Source organism: Pelodiscus sinensis, chromosome 11, assembly GCF_049634645.1.
Source record: "Pelodiscus sinensis isolate JC-2024 chromosome 11, ASM4963464v1, whole genome shotgun sequence".
NCBI lineage: Eukaryota > Metazoa > Chordata > Testudines > Trionychidae > Pelodiscus > Pelodiscus sinensis.
This window is the reverse complement of record NC_134721.1, coordinates 24,854,847-24,872,509: the sequence shown is the minus strand read 5'-3', so window position 1 is coordinate 24,872,509 and position 17,663 is coordinate 24,854,847. Positions and strand designations below refer to the sequence as shown.

Sequence of the window (17,663 nt, the reverse complement as noted above, 5' to 3'; positions counted from 1 at the left end):
CCTGGTGCCCCTGGTCTGCTGGGGACCGTCTCCAGCAGACCAGGGGCACCGGGAGCAGCTTACGAACGGGGCTTTCTTGCCCCGGAGCTCACAGGCAGCAATCCGCCACCTCGACCTCCGGGGCGAGAAAGCCCCGTTCGTAAGTGCAGATTCAACATAAGTCGGATCCGCGAAAGTCGGGGACTGCCTGTATATTCTCACAATAGGGGTGGGGAGCTGCTCCAGCTCCTTCCCTCCACCCCGCTTAATCAGAACCTGTAAGCATCACCCTTACGGGTGATGATTACTGGTTAACCTTTCGCATCCCTATCTGAAACTCAAACCTATGACTTGAGTGTCATGCAGGAGTAATGATCTCCATTCAAGCAAAATTAAATGAATTTTTATTTTGTCATTTTGTTAACATTTGATCGGTTTGCAAAGATAAACTATTATAAATCATTTTTTCTCTCTCAAATTTAACTTCTTTGTACCAAAGAGAACTGTTTCACAGATAAGAAATATGTAAAAATTGAAATATTATTTTCATTTCTGTTTCAAGATAAGAGATGTGCAGTAGGTCAACCTTTCTAGTAAGTAAATAAAATTGTAGGAAAACTATCAGATAAAATTAAACCTTTATGTTTAAATTGTTAATTTTTTGCAGTCTGACGACCATTTCAGTTAGAAGTAACAAATCTGAATACTTATGCAACAGCTATCTAAGTATGATCATTTTATCTGATTAATGAACTTTATTAACAAAAAGGTACAGCTAAGAAAAACTCATATGTATTTGGTATGTTGGGGATTATAAAGTTTAAGCAATCTCAGACCAAATTACAGGTATGTACACCAACCAAAAGAAATAAAAATGGTAAGCTGTTTTATATTTATTTGCCCTCCATCAACAACTATGGAGAGTCACAAGTTGCAGATTTTTGTCTCTGTACTATAAACAGAAAGGATACTACATTTTAGTGACCTCTATACGCTGTACTGATCAAAAGGAAACAGACTAAAGAACAGAGAAGCTGATAAAAAAGTAAGATTTTTTAGATTGTTCAACTGAATGGGGACACTATCCTGCCATCAAAAATAAATTAAATATGAGGTGACTTATACTACCAAACTCTGCTGACTCCTCTAGCACTGGTAAAACCCTCACCTTCAAATGTCCAATCTACTTGTGCTCTTACACCTGCCATTGGGAACAAATATGATTTAGCAGTTAGGTTAAGTACACGTCAGAATTTTTTCCAGAGCATGACCATGGACAACAGACTTTACCTATTTCAATTTCCTTATCTATAAAAAGGAGATAGTGCCTTACAGCCTGGCCCCCAGGAGAGTTAAGAGGCTACACTTGTATTCAAGGATCTCCAAAAAACACTCAACACTTTATTCAAAAGTATCATTTTTATTGCACCAAATTGATAATCCCAATCTCAAACACATCTTCCATATTCTCACTCAATCCATCAGTCACTTGACTTTTTCCCATTAAGACCAATCATTTCTCACCTTTGATTCAGGAAAGAGCCTAACTTTTCCTCCTCCTCTCTACAGCTGATGAGATTCCTGGATTGCAAGAAGTGTTACAGCCCTGTACATCAAAGGACAGATATTTTTTAAAACCAGGAAATTTTACCTTTGTTGTGTTTTATCTGAGCTGAATTCAAAGACAGCTTTTAAATCACTTAACTATCTTCATTTTGGTTTGTTCCTCACAGCTTTATACACTGAACCCTACTGTACATTTCAAACTTAGGGCCAGGTAGCATATGGTGCACATAGGTGTGAAAAATCCACACCCCTGAGCAGCTATGCAGACCATACCCCATTGTAGATGAAGCTAGGTCAACAGATGAGTGTGTCCATCAACGCAGTTACATCAGAGAGGTTGTGTTCCTGCAATAACAGAAAAATCCCTTTTGTCACTGAAGTCTGAGTCTGCACTATAGGGTTAGACCAGCATAGGTACAGCACCCCAGATATAGTCCCCTTATTGGTGAAATGGCTTTAGGAACCAAGCAGGCACCAAGAAATCTTTAGTGACCACAATGAGCAGCTGGAGCACACAACAGGGAAAGTGATGCAAATTAATCCAAAAGAATAGCACAGAACTCACAACGTCCTTGTCTACACTGAAAAAAACTTAAAAAAATAACGGACCTGTAACACCTTAGCACAAGTAGGTTATGCCCACGAAAGCTCATGATACTATTTATACATGTTTGTTAATCTCTCAGGTACTAAATCACCATTGTTTCTTTAGTTACAGACTAATATGGCTACACCTCTGAGACTTGTGTACACTGAGGCTATGTTTTCACTGTGAGTTCTTCTGGCAGAAAATATACTAATGAGGGACTCATTAGCATGAGTCATGATCTCATTAGCATATTATCTGCAATTTTTTTTTTTTTGCAGAAGGGGTTTTTGTGTAAAAAGTAGTAATGTGGACTGGGTTTTTTTGCGCAGAAAGCCCCCGGTCTCCAGGACAGGCATAATGATCTTCTGCAAAATGGGATTTTTGCGCGCGCACACACACACACGCGCACACACACACACAAAGTCCACACTACTACTTTTTGCGCAAAAACCACATTTCAGTTTCTCAGGGTATGTCTTCACTGCGAGTTCTTCCGGCAGAAAATATGCTAATGAGATTGTGACTCATGCCAAGAGTCTCTCATTAGCATATTTTCTGCCAGAAGATCTCGCAGTGAAGACATACCCTGAGAAACTGAAATGTGTTAACACACACTTCTTAAACGGCATTTTAAAAATACCACTTAGCACCTCATGTAGACAGAAACAGTTGCATTTAAAAATATGTCAACTAGCTATGGTCAATGCAAGGAAAATGAGCAACCATATTCTGGAGTTGTCTCAAAGTAAGGCACAAAAACAAAACAAAAAAATCATCACATCAACCAAAAGATCAAACTAAGGTGTATGCAGAAGTACCTCTGAGGGGTAGGTAGGTGTACAAGAAGTTTTATTATGTTAAAAGAACATCTTTGGTAACTTACTTTGTATTTTCCAGAGTCTTCTGCATTTTCTTGGTCATCTTCTCAATGGCAGCTTGTCTCTTCCCCTCTGGAAGAAGGTCTATTTTGTTCAAAACTACTACCATCTTCTGGCAGGCAATTTGCCCAATCACCAAGCACTCTGCTGACTGAGTCTGCATCCCTTTTGTCACATCTATTACAAGCATCATCAAATCAATAATCTGGGCACCTGAAAAAGAAATAAATGTCAATATCATACCTGTATAAAAAATGAGACCCTCTTTCCAAACTGTGTTTCTGTAAACACTGCCTATACTGTATAGATACATACACTCAGAAATAAAACATGGGGTGAAAAATCCAAAGCATGTTTGTGTTCAATGCTATTTGAAAATTTAAGGAATTTCAAGATACAATATAATTACAGCTACACAATGAAATCCAAGGCTGTTAGACTAAAAAGTTTACCTTTTTCACCTTACATTAAAGGTGCTTCAGCCTCACATTAAAGACTTGGGCAATATATTTGTTATAAAACTGATCTGTGCTGTGACACAAACATAAGACATCTCAATTCAGTAACACAATGTAAACAGAGATTAACATACTATAATGAGATCATATATAAACTGTTTATACTGGGTCATACACCACAGAGGGCAACAGAGTTAGACATTTCATGTTTCTGCAAAAATAAACACATTGCCAAGATTACTAAAATGAGACATAACACGGGCGAATTTTCAGGAACTTAACATACTTTATTTACTGCAGGAGTATAATACTGAGTCTACATTAGATCTTTTCACAATTACTAACATGATTATTTCTCTGTAGAAAGCCTCTTTTGGTTGTAATCAATGTTTCATTATTTGTTTGAAGACAAACCAAAAAGAGATTAAACTCTCTTTGCAGATCTATATTGACATTTTTGAGGGTGCTACTACATAAAGATGAAAGTGAAAGTCACATAGGTCCTAGGCTACATAAGAATCACGGTAAAAACAAAGTGGTAGAATGAAGTATAATTTAAACAGAACAAAAGCACTAAGGAAAAATGTTTCCATTTGCTTGCACACTTTTAGGATATTGAAAGTTCAGAAATACTGACAGTATTCATGTAAAAATGCAGAAAAAATATTTGCCACCTTCCCCTCATGAAATCTTGAAAGATTTGAAATAAAAATACTGGGTTGGGGCATTTAAACAGTGATATCAAGGGAGCTGCATGTATATTCAGCACCTCTGAAAATAAAGCCAATTTTATATAGGTATTTAAATATGGATCACAACTGTGACAAACTTCAGAGGAGTAGCCAAGTTAGTATGGAAACACTTAAAATGGAAAAACTTAAAAAAGAATGAATAATGTTGCAGCACCTTAGAGACTAACGGTACATCTACATTGCATGGCTATTTCGGGATACGGGAGGTAACCCCGTGGCTACACAAGCTGCTCGTCATTTTGAAATATTTTTTGAAATAACGGGAGTGCTACTTCAGCATCCTGGTGAATCTCATTGCACGATGGTGAAGGGATGGCTCAAAATAGTATGTTATTTCAAAATTTGTCAGTGTGTGGACACGCCAAATTTCAAAATAAGCTATTTCAAAATAGATTCAAAATAAGATATGCAATTTGCATATCACAAATTGTGTATCTATTTCGAGTTCAGGGTGCCGGGTAGACACACCCCAACACGTTTTGTTAGTCTCTAAAGGTGCTGTAAGATTAACTGACAGATCAACTGGGAACCTTCAAATGACTTAATTTTCCCTTTTCAAGATCTCTTTTGGAGCTTTCTGGAGCAACATTCTGGGGAGCATCAGCCAAAAACTGAAAGAGAATAATTGCAACCACATTACTACTAAGGTGAAGAAATAAACCCTGCAGAGATAAGTATCTTGTTCATTCCCTCTTCTACATGCTGACAATAGTAGTTTTGTGTTTGGATGATGAGAAGCAAAAAAATCTGAGGAGTCAAAGCTGAATGAGTTACATGATTTTACAAAGATTATCATTACTCAGTTTTCAATGCTCAATGGTAAGATTGGCTAATAGTTTTGGTCTGTTGTACAGGAATAGCAGCATTATTAAGGATACCTCTGAACAAGAGGGAAATTTAGGAAACATTCTGTCCTTTAATTAATGAGAGCTGACTTTCATTCTCTTCTGACCACGTCAAAAACTTGGCATAGCAGGAAGTGCTCTCTCAAGAATACTAACATTCAAACTGCCAAATGGTCATTTGAATAATTCTAAATATATTAAAAGAAGTTTTTAAAGTCACTTGATTTATATGCCCTTCTGAGGTTGAGACACTTGATTAAACACCACAGTATATTGTCATTCTGCCTTGAATTAAAGCATGTACAGTATGTGAACTTCAGATCTCTGCAACAGCTGAACAAATACAGGAAGGTTTCCCAAATCCCTACTCCTTCACCAAGAGGGATGTAATTCAGTTTTAGTCTAAAATTATCTACCATTCTCATGGCCTCATTTTCCTCTAATTTGTATTAGTAGCATTATCACAAGTTCTAAATATCACTAAGTGAAGATTCCCATTATTGACTAAATGGGTTTTCAGAGATGGCTAGAGAGCACTAGACCATACTCTGCATACATCCAGGACCCTTCTATCTCTTTCCTGCTAGTATATTGATACACATAACTGATCAGCAACCAAAGATGTGCACCAATACCACTCACATATCCGGCAGCTGTTTCAGAGTAGCATGTTGTAAATGAAGTACTAGAAAGGCATGTGCAACAGACCTTATAGCAAAGCACAATTGAAAAAGGTAAAGGCCTAAAGCTAAACTAGTAAAGAGTTGCAGTGATCTACAAAACATCTTTCAGAAATAACAAAATGTTAAAAGAAAGGGACATGACAAATACACGGTCATTATTTACAGTACCCTGGTTTCCTATTTATAGTGCTAATATTTTCCTGAAACTTGTGTTAAAAATAAGAAATTAACATAATTGTTCATTTTCCCTGCCCCCCACCACACACTTTTTTGCATAGCTTTTCCATGGAAGCCATCACATGGAAACAGACTACAGAACCTCGTTTATGTAATTCCCATGAACTCCGAATAGAAAAGCATCCTGACATTGATTTCAAAATGCGAGTGAGTGGGTGGGAATTGCATCAGCAAAAATTAACAATTATAAATTTTTTTTCAACCTATCAAATCTCTTCATCTCTCTGAATGAAGACTCCTTTAAAGCTACAGCAGGATTATCATCATAGCAGAATAGTTAGCAAAGAATCTTCTCATGCAGCATCTCAATCAATTCAAAAAGTTCACAGGGCAAGATTAACATGCATGCTATCCCTCCAAATGCATTTTCTGTTTTTGTTATTGCAGAAATTGTTCAACTCCTTTCTAATTACAGTACAAAATAGCATTAAACCTCATTTTGAGCGAACAGGAGGAGGCTATGAGGTACTAAACTCCATACTAAAATGGCTTAAGTTTAATTAGAAGAAAAGTATACAGTAAAATCGTCCTGAATGTGAACAAGTCTCGTTACTTTAAGTGGGAAAAATATTTTAAATTAGTTGATATTTGAATTAAAACACTAGTTCTATGCACATGCAACAGGGTTTGTTTTTACAACCGTAATGAAACCAGTGTTGTACTAAGATTCATTGTGCAGATATTCTTACATTGCCAATAGCTATTGATATGAATGAACCATTAACCTTAACTTTTTGGCTGATTTTACCATTATTAGCTATAATATTCAAGACATATAACTATTAAAGTAATGATGTTTGCAATGTATGTTTTAGCTCATCCTCTTCTAATGAATTACTATGACTTGGTAAATATGAGTCTACTCTAGAGAGACACTTGAGGCCAAATTTTTCATCTCAGTTTCTCCAGATTTAACCCAGGTAACAGATCAGAATCTTGCCATTGAGAATAGTAGCTAATTTCACACCATATGTACTACAATATCTAAGCTCATTGACTAAAGATAATAATTACATTGTAGCCTTCACATGTAGTGCCTATACAAATGTTAGTTTATGTAGCAGCTTTAATGACATTTTATTAGTTTCTTTCAATAACTTTATTATAAGCAAACATTATATGTGCCATTCATTGTAATTTTTATGCATTTCAACTCCAGATTTTTTTTTTTTTTTTAGTATGAAGCTCTTAAAATTGAAGGCTCACTAAGGCTTCTGCTGAACTTTATTTAAGAAACCAAAAGCAGCACAATAGTCAAAATATGGAATAAAAATAATTGCATCAAATATAAACCAACAACTTTCATGGGGAGAACTAAAAAAATTAAATAAGTAAATGTTGCCCAGATGACAGCTGAAGGGTGTAAACAACAAGATCCAAGAAGAATTGTTTAGGTTTTTCCCAATAGTTAAGATAAATGTGAAATTCATTAGTTCCCTGTTGCACGATCTTTATAACACAAAGGGACAAAAGGCAACTATCAGGCATCCAAAGGCCAGATCTGCATATAATATTTTTATATAAGATTTTAATCAAAGATAAATACACACAGCTTTTGTTTCCCTGTTTGTTTGTTTAGAGAATACTGTAAGTATAAACAATACTAACTTCTTTGTATCTGGCTTTATTCTAGACGTGGCTCTTTGAAACTAGAACATCTTTCCATTGCATACATGAAATAGCATCTATCACAATGCAGTCCTAATAGTGATTCCTAGACACTACAACAATACAAATAACAAATATTAAAAGAAATGAAATGACTGACAAGATCAGTCCAAATAAGTACTAGAAACAATTTAAAAGGAGTGTAAGGGAAGGATAAGAGAATAACCCAAGGAGACAACTAATATAAGGCATCAGAGAAATGGCATAATGATCCAAGACATTCCTGATAAAAATGCAATTATACACACATGGTAAAGATTTGCAAAAGTGACAAGGAGTCCTGTGGCACCTTATAGACCAACAGATTTATTGGAGCATAAGCTTTCGTGGACAAAGACCCACTCCATCAGATGCATGTGACACGCATAAGCCCACGAAAGCTTATGCTCCAATATATCTGTTGGTCTGTGAAGTGCCACAGGACTCCCTGTCGCTTTTGCAGATCCAGACTAACATGGCTAACCTTCTGATAAATGGTAAACATTTGTTAATCTTATTATACTGTAAACTTTATGGAGCAGCAACCTTATCTTCTGTATGTTTCATGCAGTGCATAGCATATCAACTACGATCAGTTAATGCAATAAATAAATATTATATAATTATAGCAATAATGTATAAAAGAAAATATCCCAAAAACAAAGGGCAGTTCACACAACTTGGCAGAGTACCATAGAATAGCAAGCATCAACATCTTCATTGCAATCATGGAACAAAAGGGAAGATGAAGATCCCAACATACTTATTTAAACTGCAGACTCCTCAAGGCATTGATCATGTCTTCTTCATACATGTTTGTACAGTCCTTAACAAAGTCCTATAACTAATGAAATAACAGTTTTTCAATTTTCCTCACCCTCTGAATGACTACAAAAGGAACAGATCTTTTCACTGATCCACCTTTGTTCTCCATTCCCTAGTCCTCCTCTGCTTAGTTCTCAATTTGGTTTCATTCGGTAGGAGGGCTACTTAGATCACTTGCAATCCATGGATCACAGAATCATAGAATCATAGAATAATAGGACTGGAAGGGACCTCAAGAGGTCATCGAGTCCAGCCTCCCGCCCTCAAGGCAGGACCAAGCTCCGTCTACACCATCCCTGACAGATGTCTATCCAACCTGTTCTTAAATATCTCCAGAGAGGGAGATTCCACCACCTCCCTTGGCAATTTATTCCAATATTTGACCACCCTGACAGTTAGGAATTTTTTCCTAATATCCAATCTAAACCTCCCCTGCTGCACTTTAAGCCTTGTCCTGTCCTCAGAAACCAAGAGGAACAATTTTTCTCCTTCCTCCTTGTGACACCCTTTTAGATATTTGAAAACCGCTATCATGTTCACCCTTAATCTTCTTTTTTCCAAACTAAACAAGCCCAGTTCATGAAGCCTGGCTTCATAGATCATGTTCTCTAAACCTTTAATCATTCTTGTTGCTCTTCTCTGCACCCTCTCCAATTTCTCCACATCTTTCTTGAAATGTGGCGCCCAGAACTGGACACAGTACTCCAGCTGAGGCCTAACTAGTGCAGAGTAGAGCGGCAGAATGACTTCACGAGTTTTGCTTACAACACACCTGTTGATACAACCTAGAATCATATTTGCTTTTTTTGCAACAGCATCACACTGTTGACTCATATTCAACTTGTGGTCCACTATGACCCCTAGATCCCTTTCCGCCATGCTCCTTCCTAGACAGTCGCTTCCCATCTTGTATGTATGGAACTGATTGTTCCTTCCTAAGTGGAGCTCTTTGCATTTCTCTTTATTAAACCTCATCCTGTTTACCTCTGACCATTTCTCTAACTTGCTAAGGTCATTTTGAATTATGTCCCTATCCTCCAAAGAAGTCGCAACCCCACCCAGTTTGGTATCATCTGCAAACTTAATAAGCGTACTCTCTATCCCAATATCTACATCATTGATGAAGATATTGAACAGTACGGGTCCCAAAACAGACCCTTGAGGAACTCCACTTGTTATCCCTTTCCAGCAGGATTTAGAACCGTTAACAACAACTCTCTGACTACGGTTATCCAGCCAATTATGCACCCACCTTATCGTGGCCCTATCTAAGTTATATTTGCCTAGTTTATCAATAAGAATATCATGTGAAACCGTATCAAATGCCTTACTAAAGTCTAGGTTTAGACTTTAGTTGTAGAACTACTGGGGTAGAGTACTTGAAAAGTAAGGTAAGATGCATAGGAGATTAATATAATAGCCAGACTTATCATGAAAATCAGAAGTCCACTTGGAGTAAAAAATGGCAACGTTACTAACTGCATATACTGGAAAGAGGTAATCTCACTGAATTTCAGTACTTTTTTTTTTTTAAATCTATTACAAGTAATAAGGACATGTCAAAACCTCATGTTTACAGGTTAAACGTACTAGAAAACAAAGAGCATTAAACAGTGACTTAAACCTGGCAGTCAGTACAATCCACCCCCATGAAACAAATTTTAATACTAATTATGTTTGAAAAATATTACACTGGACTTGATTCCAATCCCATTACAACAAAACAATGCAAGTTTGTTTGTTTGTTCGTTCAAGAACTCCTCCTGAATGGCAAGATTTAGAACCACCAAATGCTATACAGCTTCCTCTTACCATACCTTAAAGCAAGGTAAAATTTTGGTTGTGCCAGGAAAATGACATGTGCCTGGCATGGGATTGCTTTTCATAAAACCATACAGAAAAGAGAGAGAACAAGAAGGTAGGTGAAAAGGGCTGGCATTCCCCCCCCCCCCCACCCCACACACACACTTCACCTCCCACTTCCTAAGTGCATTTTAGGGAGAGCAGGAAGGCTAAAGGAAGCAAGGGAAGCAAGGGGAAAGTGCAGAGTTTGCTGCATTCCTCACTCTGTCTGGGAACACAGGGGGCAGAAGAACTTGGACCTGCCAGAGTCAGTGAACATGCATTCTTCCCCCAGTTGTGTCCACTGTACCTACAGCAACCATTAACAGGCATTTGTCATGTTGCCCCAAGCTGCTGCAGTGAAAGAGGGCTGGATAGTTCTCTCCCCCTGGGGCAGCCTGCATGGTGAACCCCTTTTCCCCAGCCCCACCATAGAGATGTACATGAAGCATGTTCATTTTCATTTTATTTTCCATAAAACTAATATTGAGTTAAGGACCCAAGCAATGCTAGGTAAATCTTTTAGTGTAATATAAAGAAAGTGGAAGGCTGAAGACTGGTCCCAACAACTCCTTCATGCTGGTGCTTTGCATTCAGTCTTCAAAACATTAAGCAACTTAACTCACCACAATTCTGAATTGAAGTTAACAAAAACAACAAACGTTTGTGTTATTTTCGACTATATCTCAGGACTTCAACAGTAGGAAAAATACAAGTAAGGATGAACCTACATATATACTGTCATGTGTATAATCAGAGTGGAAGAAAGCTTTTAATTGAGATATTGAAAACATTATCACTGCCATAGCAGTGTGAACATCAAAAACAATTACAGGAATAAAACAAGGTGATATCTCACCCAAAACCAGAATGATTTGTTGAGAGAACATCTTCCACAGGCTCTGTGGAGAAAAGGAATAAAGAGCAGCTGAACTGTTTTAGCTCTTCAGAAGATACTGTCCTACATAGATAAGAGAAGCGATGTAAAAGAGATGAGAGTTCTTCAAAACCACATACACAAGCAAATGGGACTTGAGATTAACCTCAATGAAGCAGACATATGCAGAAGACCAAGACACATACAAGGAAACATCAGTGACTATACTGGGGATATCAATTATCAAATCAAGCATAGGAAATCAAGAGATCTGTTCCAGAACAAGCATACAGCCTTCCATTTACTGTTTCATCCATTACTTTCTGAAAGAAACACTGAAGCACATTCAGAAAGATATCAAAAAAGCTTTCTGAAGTAATTTCCCACTTGGCCTGAACATGGTAAGTCAGCTATTAGAGCATATCCTTCTGATGATGATGACGACAACAGTCAAAGACATGGATCACTAATAAGAAAAATGAAACAAACTAGTTGTCACCTAAAGACATTCAGGGCAGTGGCAAAAGATGGGAATTATGTTGCAAGATAAGAAACTGGATAAACAAGAACAACATAAAGCAACATTTACTTAGACATTTACTAAGTCAGTAAAAATAACTGACAATGAAGATAAACAGTGAAAAAAATCTGTGATGACAGCCAGAGATGAAAAAAAGCAACTAAGGGCTAGCAGCAAAGCATGAGAGAGGAAAAAAAAGTAAAATAATAGAAGTTAAACTTGAACACAGTGGTATTCATCTATAATCCTCAGATTGACAGGAGACTGCTTAGAGATGCTCTTAAAATGAGGACCATGCTTAAAAATCCCTCAGGGATACAAATTATCTGATCCCCACTCTCATTTTCCTAAGGACATTTTTAAATTACTTTACAAGTTTGGAAAAACCTGAAGAGCTGGCAAAAAAGTAACAATTTATGATTGCCATCGCTTGGAGCATGAGTACTTATCCAAAGATATCAGCCAGAGAGACCTTGAAAGCCAGCAGTCAACTATTGGCCAGATATTAGAGTGGACTCCACAAGTCAGCAGGGACCATTATCTGATAACTTGGTTTATTTGTGCATTCCACGCATGATGCAAGCTAAGACTTCTATCTGTCTACTTCTTGCCCATCATGGCACTATTTCAGTGCCTTACCAGAAAGGCATCCTCATGATCGATAGGCAGCAGCACTGCTTGGTAAACCACAATAAAATTTCCACTAGTTGAGATGGTACGAGACACACTTAACCCATATCACTCTGAAACAACTCTGCGTAGATATCAACTACGTCTCTTGAAGGGAGAGTGTCAAGGTTAATAAGCCAAATATATGACCTACTTAAAAAATGACAATGTCAAAATATCCTTGTGGGTTTTTTTAGATTCTTTTAAAAAAGATCTGTATCTTAAAAGCCAAACTGAATTTCTCTCTTCTCATTTATCTATTAATTTATTTTGTTTATTGTAACTTCTTTGGATATATACTGTGAATAAAAAGGAAATCCCATTCAGGGTTCTAAGCACCCCTGCCACAAGAGACTAAAGATATTAAAGAGCAGTTATTTTGCTAATCATGTAGTCCAGGGCTACTCAATTTTAGAAGCCCCGGGGCCACAGCAATATTCACAGCACATGCCGAGGGCCGCAACTTAAGTGTGGTTGCATATACATGCACATATATATGCAAATAGGTTCCTTCACACTGACAGGCATGAATACAAAGACTAGGGCAAGACAACACAACATGCAGGCCCCATTTAAGTCAGTTCTGCTGATATTAATAAAATGCAATATTTACCCAACTTCCACCTATATTACAGCACTTTTAATGAGTAATGACAGTTCAGGAATTTAACAACTAAAATGCATATCAATAGAAGACCATTCTATTGACTACTTTTTTGTTTTGGCTCCCACTCGTGGGCCACATGGTCAGCCCCGTGTAAACCCAAACCACACCGCGGGCCACAAACAAACGGACCACGGGCCGTGTGTTGAGTAGCTCTGTGTAGTCAATACAATTTGTATTGACTACATAATTAGTTGATAAGGGCCGTTTTGCAGAGCCACAGCAAGGGGTACCTTCCAGAACCAGCTGTAGCCTGCACTGAGCAGCCCCGGGTCACACCAGCTCTGGGAACCATCCATGCTGTGGCTCTGCATTTTAAATGTTCTAAGAGCCTGGCTACACAAGAAAAACATTTATACATTTAAAATGCAGAGCCACAGCAGTACAGAACTGGCACAAGTTGGGACTGCTCGTTCCCAGCTCATGCCGGGTCCAGCAGCCCGTTTGTGGAAGCCCAGGCTGGCCGCAGTAAGGAGCTATTCCAGCAGCAGCCTCTGTCCGCAGCCAGCCCTGGTCAACGCAAAAAGAAGCTGCTTCAGCAGCCTCTGCCCAAAGCCAGTCTGGGCCAATGTGAACAGGGTGGCTTGGTGGCAGCAGCTCCTTTCGGCAGAGGAAGTGGGGGGGGGGAGCTTCCTGCTGGGATCCCCCCATGTACAGGGGCTGCTGCCAGAGCAGCCTCCTCATACCCACACCTGCTGCCTCGGATAGAGGAAGGGGAGGAGCAGCACCATGGAGACAGTGGTGGAGAGAACCAGCTTTTAAGCCAGCTCCCACCCCCTTGCTGCCTCTCACACAGTAGCAGAGTACCCCACTTGACTACCTCATAAGCTTATGCTTATCGGGTAGTTGAGTAGTCGATTACTCACTTATATCCCTACAAGAGACCAGAAGAGAAAGAATTAAATAGTTACTTAACCCTGGCAGCCAGCACAATCCACCCCCAATAAAACACGTTTAAACTAAGTAAGTTTGAAAATAGTACACTGGAATTGATTGCAACCCTGCTATAACAAAACAAGTTAGCTGTTTTCTTGTAATGTAATATAAAGGAAGGGGAAGGCTGAAGTCCAGTCCCTACAATTTCTATATGCTGGTGCTTTGCATTCCTAGACAAAGATGCTAGAGCAGAAATAAAGCTACATTTCTTAAATACAGATTTGTTGCACAATGCTGTGAAGATCAAGTCTATGGTAACTGTATTCTGTTTTGGGCACAAACCATACGGATCAGTCTTTTTGAATTCTACTGAATTACAACCCATCTTTCTCAAGGAGCAAAACCATACGGGTCTTGACTACATATGCCAGTAATGGGCAATCTAGACTAGTGAGTGGACTGCATGAGCAAGCCTCTTATCTCAGTGGGCCACAAGACTGTCATAACCAAAATGCTCTCCCGGGATAGGATAGTTTTGCTAACTGCACTTGAATACCTAGAATGTGCAAGATGTGCCAACTGAATGGTAACCGTCCTTTGCCTGATGCAGTGGAAGCGCATGGCTCTCGCAGTTAACGTAGTGTGTAATCAGTATGCACCTCACTTCATGTACCCTTGTGCTTTACATGCTAGGGATGTTAGTGTGTAATTGAATAGTTACGTAACTGCATAAAATTGTAGTGATTACATAACTATTTGATAGTGCCCAGGGGTGGGGCCAGCAGCCAGAATACTCCGGTTCCACTCCTGGGGAGCCCCCTGCCACTGTGCTTTATTGCCTCTCTATCAGAGGCAATGGCATGAGGTGACAGGCGGGAGCTGGTCTACAAGGGGAACCAGTTTAAAAACCAGCTCCCCACATGGACTGGCTCCCCACCTGCTGCCTCTGATACATAGGATGGAGCAGCCTCTGTTAGCAGGGAGCTCAGATCTCCTAAGGACAGGGGCTGCTGCCAGAGAGCAGGCTCTGTCTGCAGCAAGCCTGGGCCTGCCGTGGACAGAGGCTGCTGCAGCCTCTCCTATCCTCCCCTCCTTCCCTGCTGCTGCCTCTTAGAGGCAGCAGCACAGCAGTCAGAGGGGCAAGCGGATCCGGTGCATGTGGAGAGTTGGCTTAGAAGCCAACCCCCAACAGGCACTGGCTCCCGCCTCCCACACTTGCTGCCTCTGACATGGAGGCACCAAGGGAGGAATGCATGTAGTTGACAGAATTAACCCATAAGCCAGCTGTTTCTGGCCAATAGGAGCTGAGAACTGGGCTGAGGGTGGGGAGATCGCAGGAAGCCTCCCCCTTCTTGCAGAGCAGAGAGATGCACAAACTGAGCTTTCAACTGCGCAGCTGCATGCCTAAGGGTCCCAGCAGGCTGGTCTGTGGGCCAGATCCAGTGGCTTGCCAGGCCAGATCTGCCCCCAGGCCGTATTTTGCTCAGCCCTGGTCTAGATCATCCCTGATAGATTTCTGTTTAACCTCCTCTTACATAGCTCCAGTGATGGAGATTCCACAACCTCCCTGTGGCAATTTATTCTAGTGTTTAACTACTCTAACAGGAAGTTTTTCCTAATGTCCAACCTAAATCTCCCTTGCTGCAGTTTAAGCCCATTGAACGTTTTCATATCAGAGGCCAAGGAGAACAATTTTCCCCTCTCCTCCCTGTGACATCCTTTTAGATATCTGAAAATCGCTACCATGTCCCCTATCAGTCTTCTCTTCTCCAAACTAAACAAGCCCAATTCAGCCCTCCCTCATAGCTCATGTTTTCTAGATCTTTAATCATTTTGGTTGCTCTTCTCTGGACCTTCTCCAATTTCTCCACATCTTTCTTGAAACGTGGTGCCCAGAAGTGGACACAATACTCCAAATTGAGGCCTAATCAGTGCAGAGTAGAGAGGAAGAATGACTTCACGTGTTGTCTCACAACAGTCTTGTTAATGCATCCCAGAATCATGTTTTCTTTCTTTTTGCAACTGTCTCTCACTGTTGACTCCTATTTAGCTTGTGGTCCACTATGACCTCTAGGTCCCCTTCAGCAGCACTCCTTTCTAAACAATCACTTTCCATTCTGTATGTGTGAAACTAATTATTCCTCCCTAAGTGGAGTACTTTGCATTTGTCCTTATTAAACTTCACCCTATTTAGCTCAGAGCATTTCTCCAGTTTGTCCAAACCAGTTCTCTCCATTGCACATCAGTTATATACTGTTTTAAGTAGGGTAGCAAGGGCAGGATTATATCTAGAAAATCATTTAGACCTCTCTTTTTAATCTTTCAATTCTAGGAGTTTATTACCATTATACAATACACATTTTTAGAACAACTGGATTATAAACGCTGGACATTAACCTGACTTGCAATTTTAGTATGTTAACTACTAAGAGAGAATCTCAGATATTTTTTCAAATAGGCAAAAACCAAGAAAAATAGAGGGTTTTTTATTTCAGCGAGCAACAGCTTAATATCATGCCAAATCAGACTTTTACTACAATCTCTATCAATATAAAACTGCAGATGACTTGACTCCTAATACAGCAATATTTTTCTAATCTGCAATCTATTCAATTAATCTGCACTGGGAGGTCGAAGGGGAGGAGAGAGGAAAAGGGGTGGGCCTGAGTGTGAACTAGTGAAGAGATTTTGTATGCCACGTAAGCATGGAACAGAAGTATGGATTCTGACTCCTTGCTTCTTTAAGCTACTGTGCCCTTTTTTCTGTTTGTGGTAATCTTTTTAGCTGACTTTGCGCAAACAGTACATCTCCTGTTCACAGGCAGTGAAAGGAAGCAGAAAATGGAATTTGAAATGCAGAAATAAAATAATTGTAGGCCATGGGCTATAATTTGATTTCATGCTTTACAAGGAAATGAAAGCGGACTTCCTTAAACATTTTTTTTAAATATGCTTTTTACCATGTTAGGATTTCCTCTAGCACAGAAGAGAAAAATAGGATTGTAGAAAATGTGCCGTTCTCAAGTATCATTGCTACTCAGGGGCAAAGCTCTGTTTTAATGTGCACTTCCCATTCTGGGGAAGAGGAAATTCTTCAATTAATAAACCGGGTGGACTGAGGCGAGTTTTTAAGGTTTAATCAATTTCATCTGCACTTAGAATAAAAAGACTGACTATTCTACTATTTTTTCTCCCCTTTTCCCCCTTTTTAAAAAATAATAAAATGAATGTTTTATTTTAAATTCTTTGAGGTTAGTATCTCCTGTTTCAGGAAATATTGTCTATTTCATGCAGCGAGTATGAAACTTCCTCCTCTCAACAACCCACCTTCACTTTTCTTTGTTAAGAATCCTTATACAAAAACACTACATTACTCTCTTTTTTCATATATAGTAACAGCTGGGGAGATGCTATGACTTATACAGGATTTTGGTAGGTACCTTGGGGGGAGATGGTGGGATTGGTTAGAAAGATGTTTTGTAGGATATGGAATCTTTCAGAAGCAATGTTGAAGGAGGGACTGGAGTGCATGAATTACTCGTGAAGAAACGTTCTGGAAAGCAGTGCAACTCATGTACTTAAAATGGATATCAGAGCTTTGGTTAGACAACACTTTGAAAAGTACAGGAATTGTCACTAAAGTTCAAGGATACTACCAATGTTTTGCAGGGATGTCAGTCTAGACATTTTATCATCTAGACGACACAAACAGGGAACTGCAGGAGAGGCTTACACTTAGAAATTGATTTATATGAT

At 39.2% G+C, this 17,663-nt stretch overlaps 1 protein-coding gene across 5 annotated transcripts in view; it reads right to left on the bottom strand.

Moving 5' to 3' along the window:
* Positions 1–17,663, bottom strand: part of EEFSEC (eukaryotic elongation factor, selenocysteine-tRNA specific) — a 210,391-nt gene that overhangs the window by 150,757 nt on the left and 41,971 nt on the right. For all 5 annotated transcript variants that reach the window (XM_075938809.1, XM_075938811.1, XM_075938810.1 and 2 more), the window contains one exon: positions 3,018–3,225. In XM_075938809.1, coding sequence (XP_075794924.1) covers positions 3,018–3,225 — 208 coding nt within the window. The remainder of the gene's footprint in view (positions 1–3,017; positions 3,226–17,663) is intronic.